This window comes from Lepisma saccharinum, chromosome 26, assembly GCF_977018435.1.
Source record: "Lepisma saccharinum chromosome 26, izLepSacc3.1, whole genome shotgun sequence".
Taxonomy (NCBI): Eukaryota; Metazoa; Arthropoda; class Insecta; order Zygentoma; family Lepismatidae; genus Lepisma; species Lepisma saccharinum.
The window spans coordinates 43330352-43343146 of NC_139254.1; the positions used below are offsets into that span (position 1 = coordinate 43330352).

The 12795-nt window shown below is 38.3% G+C and overlaps 1 protein-coding gene across 7 annotated transcripts in view; it reads left to right on the forward strand.

The window, feature by feature from the left end:
• Positions 1 to 12795, forward strand: part of msn (serine/threonine-protein kinase msn) — a 156293-nt gene that overhangs the window by 91277 nt on the left and 52221 nt on the right. For all 7 annotated transcript variants that reach the window (XM_083112407.1, XM_083112408.1, XM_083112410.1 and 4 more), the window contains one exon: positions 8794 to 8886. In XM_083112407.1, the coding sequence (XP_082968533.1) occupies positions 8794 to 8886 (93 nt within the window). The remainder of the gene's footprint in view (positions 1 to 8793; positions 8887 to 12795) is intronic.

Consider the following 12795-nt stretch of genomic DNA (forward strand, 5'->3'; position numbering starts at 1 on the left):
CTTTGGAATGCTTACACCTCTCACACTTCAGTCACATGTAAAACAAAAACAAAAACCATGACTAAGATAGGCCATGCAGCACACAAAATATTTTCCCCTCCAGGAACTGGAAGTGTGTCAGGGGCAGAGCATGTTGATCAACCTTCGTACTTAACTAAATAACAACTTCCGTTATTTATTATTGTGATACCATTAATTCAATCTATTTTGATAGTGTTAATATCTCTGACTTGTGTTTGCTAGTTTTTGAGAGTGATAAGGTGCCAATATACAGGGTATATCATAAGTAATTGCGCAAACTGACACAGTTGAAAGTACATATGCTGTGTGGCTTTTACGCACATAGCTGCAAAAAGGGAAATATTTATGTAAAAGTGTATTTCGGTGTACATGCTCTGCCTAGGTTGCTTTTTGCTCGGTAGTCGGGGAAGGCAACGTTTGTGTTCCCTCAACAGCTTCCCTGTTTGAATGGTAACAATAGGATCTTGCCCTGGGGGTTTGGGGGCGAGTCGTTTGTTGGAGGTATAAATACCGGTTCGTATTTGTTACGGTCTCTCATATCTCAGAATCCCAGACTCACAGATACTTCGATACAAGGCCGGATGGAGTGGGGCAGTTTTTATGGATGTATAGAAATACACACAGGGACCTCTGCGTGATAAACTGCAGGACGGGTTAGCACTATAGTAAATAGTGAGCTCGTAGAGTGAAGTCCTGATAAGTGCAATTCTCTGTGTTATGGGGCAAAAGTCAACCGGGAGCAGTTGACAATGGATTTGTTATGGAGAGATGTATATACGGCGAAGGGTATAAGTGTAAATAAAAGTTGTACATAAACAGAGAACTACGTGAGACGTTATTCTATACAACAGATAATAGAAGCAAAAATGTCTCTGTAAACATGGGTCTGCAAACGAGTCGTTTTCGAGATAAATGCATATGTGGTTACAAGCCGCCACTGACTTCATTATTTGTAAACGTCATCCTAGTTGGTAAAATCTACTCTTCGTTGCTGTAAGGTTCCATTTTCACTACACAGTACAGCACAACTGACTTGACTCCCACAGTAACATTAGACTGTGTACTGATTGTATCCATCATGTTTGATTACAACGCCACCTCTCGGAAATGTGCTGTTTTGCAAACAAAGAGCAAACCTCAGAACGTGCAAGGAGTAAAGCACTGTGTTTACAAAATGCAATCAGTGATGGCTTCTAACCACACATTTGCACACATTATTAGCATTTTACCAACTAGGATGACGTTTACAAACAATGAAGCCAGTGGTGGCTTGTAACCACACATTCGCAATTATCTCAAAAACAGCTCGTTTGCAGACTCATGTTTAGTGAGACTTTTTTGCTTCTATTATCATGTACTCTCTCAACTGTGTCAGTTTGTGCTATTACTTATGATACTCCCTGTATAAGTGACCTACAATTTTGATACTATCCAAATTAATGTTTGGAACCATTGCAATAGTAAAATTATTTGTTTTAATTACAATTAAGAAATTGTCTTTAGAAATAGTTCTTTATTTTTTAAAATAACCGAATATAAATGCAGTGCAGTATTTTGAACAAAAAGTATCAGTGGCAACTGTGATCTACAACCAAATGAAAACAAGCTAAGGATAAAGCTATTTATAGTTTTTGCTAAGGGGCCAAGTAACCATATCACACTACAGAGTTACATGGCAACATTCTTTTCTGCTGATGCAAAATAAAGGTTTGCTACAAATTTTTCTTTGTAACTGATCAATGGTGATTCATTCATGTTGAGTTTTTTGGACGTTTAGCTACTGTTTTAAATTATTATATACCTATGTTTTGAAGACTGATTCTTTCTCCATCCTCAGGGTAGTGTTGTTGAGTTGGTGTTTTAAGTCCACTTTATGCACAGTATGGCTAATCAGGACTTGACCTACAGTTTAAAGTGGGATCCGAACCACTTGTGCCTCCACCGGATATTGAACCCGGGACCCCTTGATTACAAGGCAACAACGCTACCACTCCGCCATGGGGGAGGCCTCTCAGGGTAGTGTGTGCTATTCTCTAACTAATAATTTGTTCAGTCCCCGGACGCGTGAGATGTTTGCGACAGGCATCGATATGATACCATAATGCGTAGGATTATTTTTCGGTAGCAGAGTCCACCACATCTGGTGGTCAAGTCAAGAGAGGGTGGCTATTCACCAGGAATTCCGGGAATTATGCATGAAAATTTCTCCATAGATGTGAAAAATCTCAACTTTTAATAATCCAAATCCCATTCATACATGTTTATAAAATACCCTAAGGCAAGTTTCTCTCAGTTTAGCTAAGCTGTTTTCATCGAGAAAGGACAAGCAAGTTGCGTGAGAAATAACACAGAATTCTCAACGTGTTTGCTTTTTTAGTAACCTTTGCAGAGCAATATTGCAATACAAGATATCTTGAAGTTGAGTTTGAAATTCTCATATAATTAATATGTTTTCATAGATTAGTATATCTCGGATCATCTGTGAGTTCGAGATGTGTTTCGAGTCTGAGTGTGTGAAATAGTAAATGTAAACTCCGCACCTTAAATTAAATATATTAAAGATATATAAACACTTTAATTGAATTACATTTTTTGGATACATTGGAATGTGACAGACCCTTTATATTTTTGATATATTTGTGTGTGGGTGGTGAGAGGTGGCAATATGTAAGGTTAAAATAGAGAAAACAACTGCTTATACCGTTAAATTTTTGAACATTTCACCTTGAAAACCGGGAATTATACTTAGTGGTCCTAGAGTGGCCACCCTGCAAGACCTGTTAGTAACTAAAATACCAGGGAGGATTATATTTACGGTGTCCCAGACTCCACCTTGTTGGAAAGGTTAGGAGTTGATACTGATAGTAATCAACTTGAATATTTATATTCAATCTCCTTCAGTGCTATGTGCAATTAACAGTCCCTCCCACTACCATCCTCATCAGTGCAAATAACCTAAAAGATAGAAATGCAGTGATCAATAATAAATAATAGACACAAGTGATAGCGTATAATTGGCAACTTTTGTGCTAACTTCAGGGTTATCAATGCATGCCCTTAAAATTCATGGAATGGTGGGGACTTTTGATTTTAAAAGATTGAAAAGTGAATGAATAGTAAATGGTTATGAATTTTTTCATACTAGTAAAAATTATTTCCTCGAGTAATGTGTAATTGTATAATAAAGAGACTCTCGAAAGATGAGTTTGTGGTTTCATAGTTTCACTCAAAGGAGAATGCTCTGAGCCCAGCCTGAAGGCTACTTTAACTTCTTGTCGGTCACAAATGGTTGGTAATAAATTAATGTTGTGGACTAAAAAATTGAGCAGATTATTTTTGATCTGTATGTGCACGGGTGGAAACATGCTCCGATTAGCAGTATTTTGCAATTGTGTTTTATATTTTCACGCCCCATGACTTTTGTTAATTTATTTTTCAGTAATGTGTAAAAAAGAGTGGCCGCGGTGGCTCAGTCGGTAACGCGTCTGACTACCATGCTCAAGGTCCCGGGTTCGATCCCCGGCCGGTTCAAATCCGGGAACTTTTCTAACGGTGGAAGCGGCCCCGGCGCCTACCCAGCGTCGAATAACATGGGTACCTGGGGGAAACCCTGGGGGGTAAAGGCGGTCAGGGGCGTGATGCTGATCACATCACCCCCACTCACGACCGGATCAAGAAAGTGTGGGGCGTTACCCCCACACCCCCTATACGCCTTCATGGCGTGGTGCTATGCACAGGGGAACACTTTACCTTTACCTTTATGTGTAAAAGACTAAAGTAATGAATTTAGTGTAATAACAAGGATTGATGATGTATTTTGTGGTAAGTTTAAACATTAGGATGGCCCAAAAGTGTGTTTAAAATGTGCAGAAATCTAGAATTCTTAAAAAATTTGATTTGGCAAGGAGAGTTAGAACCCTGACAGAAACCCCATCTATTTCCTTTGTTTATCCCCAAGAAATATACATTTTATGTGCTTAACATAAGATTATGTATATTAAGATTTTTATGTGAAATAAGACCACAGATTACATTGCAGCCATATAGTCGGCACTTACGAAGCAACAAATGAAATATATTTTTATCTAAAAATTCACCAATGGGTAGTGCTCCAGAATGCAAACTATCCTGTTTGGATATACAATCATTGATATAAAAAAATTAAGCACCCAGAAGGAAAGGTCCAATTTGAACGACATTTCGTACACATGTGTACCTTTGATGTGTATGTAAATGATTAGTCTTGCCTAGAGTTGCAATGATTTGAACTGTCTAGAATGGCCACCAAGAGTGCATTAGTTGTGCCACCACGTGATAGCGTTCATAAGGCGTGTGTAAACTACGAGTTTACCATCCCATGCGGAGGCTACCGTTAACACCAGAACACAAACGGCTGTGTTTGGAGTGTTAACATAACCGGGAGGCATTGACTGCTGACAACAGTGACGCGTGGCATTGCATCATGTTCAGTGATGAATCTCAGTTCTGAATTACGACGGATGATCACCGTGTGCGAGTATGGCGGCACCGATGGAAGAGGACACATCCTGCCAATGTTGTGGAGAGACATACTGGCATTAATCCTGCCATCATGGTGTGGGGAGCCATTCGGTATGACTTCAAGTTATATCTGGTTGTGGTTCTGGGGATTCTGACAGCAGTGCTACGTCACTGACATCCTGCATCCTCATGTGTTACCCCTCTTGAAACAGCATCCTGGTACAGTCTTTCAACATGACAACGCTCATCCGCACACGGTACATGTGTCTATGGACTGCCTGCATCATGTTCAGCTACTCCCGTGGCCAGCAAGATCCCCTGATCAGTCACCGATAGAACGTGTGGGGGATCAGCTCAGACGTCAACTACGACCCAGTGCCAATTTGCAGGATATCGAGGGCCAGTTACAACAGCTGTGGGCCAACTTGCCTCGGTAGACTCCATTCCAAATCGAAATGGTGCATGTATCAAGACCCGAGGGGTGCTACATCCTACTGACATGGGTTAAGCAGTATGCCCGTAGTGCACACACTGTTGTCCATTTGATCTGATTTTGTAATCACATAATCTGTCAACAGGTACAGTTTCATTTCATTTCTAGGTGTTTCATTTTTTTTGTCAATGAGTGTATTTTAGTCTAGATTTTCTAGATCTCTTTTCCTTTCATTGCCATATTACCACTTTCAGTGACGGCTTGCAACCCATTCCTCCACTCCACCAACACCTTTGTAAAAAAACTAAAAAAGAGTGCATATCAGCTATGTGTGCAAACCACTATCTATCTGAGTAAGGCCACACAGAAAGGTGTACATCCAACATATATAAAGCTCCAATTCCACTGACTGACTTGACTCGCTCACTGACAAATTCTCAGCATTGATTAAGCCTTGCAGCCAGAAAATGCTTCCTCCTACGAAAGTATCTCAAAAGACATATGCATGATTTATGAATGAAATATTTCATTGGGAGCGTGTGCTTTGTTTGGTTTAGAAGATGCTAGATAATTATTCTTGGGCATTTTTTAAGCATGAATATGTTAGTCTAGGGGTAAAAGTCAGCCTGCTAATCTGAAAGTTGTAAATTTCAATCCTGAGTACAGTAGATTTTTTTTTAAAAAAATTTCAAGTTAATTCTCATTATCTATAAATAACCAGGATTTATTTGCATGTACATTTTTCACTATTTCTTAGTTGATCATAATAGAAATAAACCAAATGTCAAAATTCATAAAATTCAAATTTCACCCTCTTCTGTTCATTTTTCTTTTCTTTGGGTTTAACACAAGCCAGTCATTTCATTCATTTTGGGCCTAAACGTTATTGTCTAATGAAATATTAGATAGAAATACACTCATTTGAAAACACTTCTAACATATCGCCCAAAGTTAAGTTGTTCCTTCACTTCAGAGAGTAAGTAACATGTTTAAATTAGCAGACATAAATTTTGATAAATATTTTAAGCTTACTCTAATGGGAACAATTCGCACCAGCCCCTGTGACACTATTTTTGTAACAACTCATGATTTAGAAGGATACATTTCTCCTATTTTACTTCGTGTGGAGGTGCATAGTGGTTCGGATCCCACTTTAAGCTGTAGGTCCAGTCCTGATTAGCCTTACTGTGCAGAAAGTGGACTTAAAACCAAATCAATCATATTTTACTTTATATTTAATATTTAACAGCCCCTCTTTTTTTCCCCCATAAAAAAAAATTACCACGGATGAAAGTTTATTCACGGATTTTTTCAATGTTTACAAATGTTAAACTCATTCATACTTTATTTCCAAAAAGTTACATATTGTATCCCCCCCCACCCTTCTCTCTCTCTCCAATCCATCCCCCTCTGAGATAAAGAGAGAGAGAGAGAGAGAGCAGTGGTGCAACTACAGGGGGGGATTGCCCCCCAAATTTGGATGGCAACCAATTCTAGGGGGCGTACATTGAAGTAAAGAAATGCAAGGCTAGCAGAATCTAAGAGTAGCAAGACAAAATGATGCTCAAGATGAATTTTCATATATTTCTTGCATTTTTCTTACAGACGGCAAAGAGCACATGCGGGGGTCACAGATTGACAATTGCCGCCCTCGATTTCAAATTTTACGCATATAAAAATAAGTTTCGTGAAATTTTCTTGTTCACTTCGCTCGCAATATCTGTTTTTCTTACAGTCTCGTCAAATTCATAGCTGTAGTTAGGGGCCGGCAGGAGTCAGAACTGAGCATCGAACGATCTAAATGAAAAAAGTTGTAAAAGAGAGAATGTCATGGCTTCGTGGGCGTATATTTAGTTCATATAATGGGGGGAGGGGGTTCAACTTTTGGTATGATTAGGGTTGCTATATATTATAAGAAGATCTGGGACAGTACTGACCAGAAGCTTGTTGGATAGTGGTGGGGTGGGGGGGGGGGGGGTGCTGGACCTGAGAAGAGTTGTGTGTATGTACATATCCATTATCATATTCTTTACACTTCTTAAAAAAAAACAGAAATCTTCTTCGAAGTATATAATTAATCTTACAATTCATTTTCGGTGCCATAATGAACTAAGCTGCTATCTCACAATGTCGAAACTTTATTTGAGAACTGCGGACTGAACAGTGTGGACACCCAAGCACTGACTGTTTACAGTAAAGAGCTTACTATACAATGGAAGAGAATTGCAATTGAAATTCAGTGCTGCAGCAGACGGCAGCGCTATCATGAAGTCAAATATCTTTGCAGCATCTTCTGCTAACTCGATAACTCTTGTATTATCGAGAGGGAGCGGTTCAATGTACAGTTAGATTGTTTAGTAAAATAAGCATTTTAATATTACACATTTAAATATAAATAAAGTTCAGGAAAGTATAGTCTTAATTATTTCTTCTTTCCCACCCGATTCCAGGACATTTGTGCATCCTGAAGAAACTATTCGGGACACCAGAACAAATTATATCATTCTGTGATTGTCCTGTAAAATCCGGGACGTATAGTAGGCCTAGGTTTGATCAGACTATCAAAAGCCAGTCTATCAACCAGGCCATTCAACGTGTTGATACACTGTTCCAATGAATGAGGGATAGCCATTTCACATTTTTGGAAAAATTGCTGCAATTTTGCAATGTGTTGTCTGTGTTCAGAGAAATGTAAAGTTTCTACAATTAGTGAATACAAATCCACAAGTCGCGCTACTTAGTATTGATACTTTTCTGTCCATCTTGTGTCAAACAACTTGAGAATGTTACAGTGTTTCCCTGGTTTTCTTGCACTGCGTTTTTAAATACCAAATTCCTTTAAGAAGACTCGAGGGGTAAAAATTATAGCTGATTGACAGGTCAAATGCAGTTTCTTATTGCAGAAATTCCGAAACTATCAGAAAATTGCAGACATTTGGACTGCAGTCCCATCTGGTGTGTGAAATTACATAATTTTCTTCCCATCCGTATCCCATCCTATACGTCTCTAAATTAGGAGAATACAATAAGTCCGAAGAAATTTTTATGAACAAGTGGATAGAACAGGTAATATGGTAATTTTAATGAACCGAAAGGGGGGGGGGGGGTTTGGACCCGTTGAACCCCCTCCCCCTTAAATATGCCCATGCATACATCTGCCATACAGTCCAGGCCTTGCACCTAGCGACTACCACCTCTTCCGCCATCTGAAGACCTTCATGAGTGGCAAGCATTTAGAAACTGCCTATCATCAGGGGTGGCAGAGTTCTATGAGGATGGTGTCCAAAAACTCATAGTTCGTTACGATAAATATTGAAACCAGCAAGGAAATTATGTAGAAAAATAGACCAGTGTATGTAAATTCAGAAAATAAATTGTTTTTTGAAAAACATTTACTTACTTCATTTTTATTGCAAAACGGACTTTACTTAAAAAATAACCCTCGTATCTTTAAGGATGTTTTGTTCGCTTCTTTATCCTACACCTGGTAAGATACATACAACATACAATAAATTGTCCCCTTCCTTTTGTATATTTCTGATTGTCATCCCAGTTGCTGCACAGTCTCCAGTTGCTGTACAATAGTGAATGAAGTACCTTCAGTATCCACTGATAGCCAGAACATCTGTCTGGGTAACCCATAAGCCACAATACAATGGACTAAATTTCACTTGCTTTTTTCTCAGTTTCATACTTTTGTGGGTTAAGTTTTACTCCCGATCTGCCTGGGATTATTGTGATTATTTGGTAAGTTTTTCATGTACATGCTGACATTTATGCATTGATAGTTGAAATAGAAGGCCTCTCTCTAACTTGGTGTTTGTCTCTTCCTGTTACAGAATCGTGATTATGGCAGAATGGACTCATCACCTGGTCAAGTAGGCACTCCTGGTTCTCGTACTAGTTCAGTACTACCTGACTTGCTCACTCAGGTAAGTAGAATGGAATTGAGAAGTTTAAATACGTGTAGAGTTATTGTAAAGGATGGTACAGATTTTACAGAGATTTCTTTTTTTTAACATTCTTATCTTTCATTCTTTTAATTATTTTATGAAATTATTAGTGCAATAGAAGTTACTTAACCTTCTTAGAAAATTGTTTCTTTAAAATGTCCTTCCTTTTCAATTTAATTAAGTCTTGCTTTTCCCATCATCATTGGTCACATTTTCAACTTTTCAAACCCAGTTGAAAGTCCATGCACTCCCCCCTCCCCCCTTGGTTCATTTTGTGTGTTAAATTCACAAATATTGGGTCTTGAATGCATTTTCCTACACATTTTCACTACAGACAGTTCCCTTGAACCCTGATTAATTACACTGGTCGACATTGTGAGAGAAAAGTTCAGATGTTTTCAAATCAATAGGTGTTTCCGGAAGTATTTTGAATGCTGATTCCAAGAATGAAATCCATTTCTCTCCATCAGGTCAGAATTTTTCACAATTTCACAATCAAATTATGATATTTGCCATTACAGTACATATTTAAGGCCTAGTCAAAAAATAACGAGGCAGAGGATATTTCACAGTACTTACGTAACAGACCTCAGAAGTATTGTCTGCAACTGTTCAGGCATTTATTCCATTGTGACACCAGTCGCAAAATGGTATTCTCGTAGAACTCCTTTGGCTGTTCTTGGAACCAATTGCGCACACACTCCTTGACGTCATCGTCTGATTGAAACCATAGTCCCCGCAGTGCTCACCGATGATGTGGAAGTCACACGGGGACAGATCTGGACTGGGGGGGGGGGGGGGCGGTTCTCAGGACTTCCCACTTGAATTTTTCAGACATTCCTTTGTTGCGTTGACTGTGTGCGGGACCATATATCCTTTCCATTCGTCGATGGATTTCACGACCCCCCTACACCTTCCGCTGTCAAGAAGCCCACAACACCCTGCTGCTCCTCTTTGGATGCCTCCATTACGCGTCAGTCAAAAACAGAATGACTGGACACGGCTGCTGCTTGGTTAGCAGCCTTTGCGCATACCTTGCCAGACACATAACGCCATCTAGCGGGAAAACACGTGTTAATCAGTTTCGTCACACCTGCAGCTCCATTTTGGGCCTGTGGACCCTAATATTACATAACACAACAAAAGGGAAATTTCGCTTGTTTCCAAATCAATCAGTGATTTTGGATGTATTTTCAATGGTGATCATGGAAATGACATCCTTTTTTCCTATCACGTCAAGATTTTTCACAATTTCACAATCAAAATTTCCATTTTCGCCACTATATCACATTTATTACACAGCGCAACAATATGAATTTATTGTTTACAAACCAATATGTGATTCGGGAAGTATTTTTAATGATTATCATGGAAATTACAACAATTTCTACCCATCACATCACGATTTTTCTCCACGTCACTAAGTTCAATCAACATACCATATTATAATATTGAGTATTGGAAGGAGGGGGAGGGCGAGAAAATTTTCATGAATTGTTTGTGAATGACCATTGATTAATTTCATCATATCATCACTCATCCCCATGTTCGCAAATTAGCCAAGAGGCCCAAAATGCAAAATAAAATAAACTAAATCAAATCAAAACAGAGCCATCTATTGAGGAAATAATAAAACTACACATCCGATTGTGAAATTCTGAAAAATCCTGACATGATGGGAAAAAAATGGATGCTATTTGCATGATCAGTTTTTAAAATACTTCCATAATCAGATATTGGTTTGTAAACAACGGAAATTTCCCTTGTGTAAATTTATTTTGTTTCGTTGTGTAATAGGTGCAATGGAGTGGTGAATATGTGAATTTTGGTTATGAAAAATTCTGACATTATGGGAAAAAATGGATGTCATTTGCATGATCAGTATTCAAAATACAGAGTGGTCACAATGTGGGTGTACCTCCCCTTTTTTCCCGATACTACAGTGGTGGTGGTTGTTATAGTGATGTGATCACGTACCTGATAGTTCACTTGTCCAGGACATCGGTATGGAGACCATCATGATCTTCGCACAGCTGAATTCTACGCCATGTCCTGGCAGATGTTTTTCGGAGATATTCCAGCCTCACGTCCTATTAGCATCAGAGAGTTCATTATCGTGACAAGGACAGTACGGCTTGCACTTTAAAATAAAGTTTCATGTGTTTCATCATGGTCGAACGATTGCAAATCCACAACATCATGGAGTACCCTGTACTTCCAGAATCACATATTGGTTTGGAAACCACTGCAATTTTCTTCAAAAAATTTATTTTGTTGTGCTTGTGCTGTGTAATAAATGTGATATTATGGGGAAAATGAGAATTTTGATTGTGAAATTGTGAAAAACCCTCACGTGATAGGAAAAAATGGATGTAATTTCCATGATCAGCATTGAAAATACTTCCAGAATCACTTATTGATTTTTAAACATCCGAAATTTCTCTTTTGTTTCATTATGTAATAAATGTACTTTAATGGCGAATATCATAATTTGATTGCGAAATCGTGAAAAATTCTGACATGATGGGAAAAATGTATTTAATTTTTGGAATCAGCATGCTGAAATTATTTGGAAACAACAGTCAACTGTGAGACATCGAAACCCATGTCGACCAGTGTTATCTATCCCTGGTAGGTACTTTCTACAATACATTTCATAATTTATCTATCTATCTCCTATATATATAAAAATGTATGTATGTGTGTATGTTCAGCAATAACTCTCGAACGTCTGGAGCGATTTCAACCAAACTTGGTACACGTATCACTTGCAATCTGAAAATAAATACTGTGGGGCTAAGACACCCCTAGGGGTTGGGGTGGGAAGGGGACATAAAATAGCATTGTGTTGCGAGGCATTTTCATGTCATATCCTGCAAGTTATGCTTCCTGCAACACAGAATGGTGAAGTTGGTTGCTTACACAGAAGGTGCTATATTGCTATCCTCGAGCAATTTCAACACACATTACTTATAATCTAGAAAGAAATACTGTGGGGGTAAGACACCCCTGGCACCCAGGGGTGGGAGTGGGAAGGAGGATGACATGTAAAAATAATTGAAAATGACCAATATTAGTGTGGAATCAATAGTTTTCGGGTTCACTAAGATGAATAGTGACACTCCCAATGTCCTTCAACTCCAAGTTAATTTTACACTATAGTTACAATTCATTATTTTCCTGTCTAATAGAAGATTGGAATAAATAAATACCTGGCCAACGCCGGGCAAATCAGTTAGTATTTAATAAAGCTGAGACTGCACTCATTGTATATGGACATCAAATTTTGCATTTATCGAGGAAAATGTCTATTCTCACAATACATGATATTTCAAAGTGATGTATGATGTTTGTACATCTCTAAGCATTCAGAAAAATACAAAAGAACTTCACGGCGTAAAAACAATCAGTCCATTTTTGTAAATCTTTTTTACAGGAATGCTATTTGAAGTTTGAAAATCTACAGATTGATGCAGAAAAACATATTTCCAATGCCGATTTACGTGCCCTCCAATAGCACGGTATCAGAATCTCATTTTTCACCCAAAAGTTAACTGGTTGCTTTTACCCTGTACTAGGGATGGGACCGATTAATTGGTACTCTTATCAGTATTTGCTGATATAGGCGTATCGGTAAAATTACCGATCCGATATATCGATAAAGATATAATTTAGTGCAAAATTATGCCATTTTGTTGTAATTTTTAGGGATAATTTCCATGCTCTTCTTTCTAAAAAGTAAATGTCTAAATATTTAGCTTCTCTTGCACTGCAGTCACCTCAAAACACACATTTATTAAGGAGATCAATGAACATTTTAGGTTCTTCAAGGACCATTTCTAAATTTATATCGGATCGGTAGAATATCGGTATCGGTAAATTTTATAT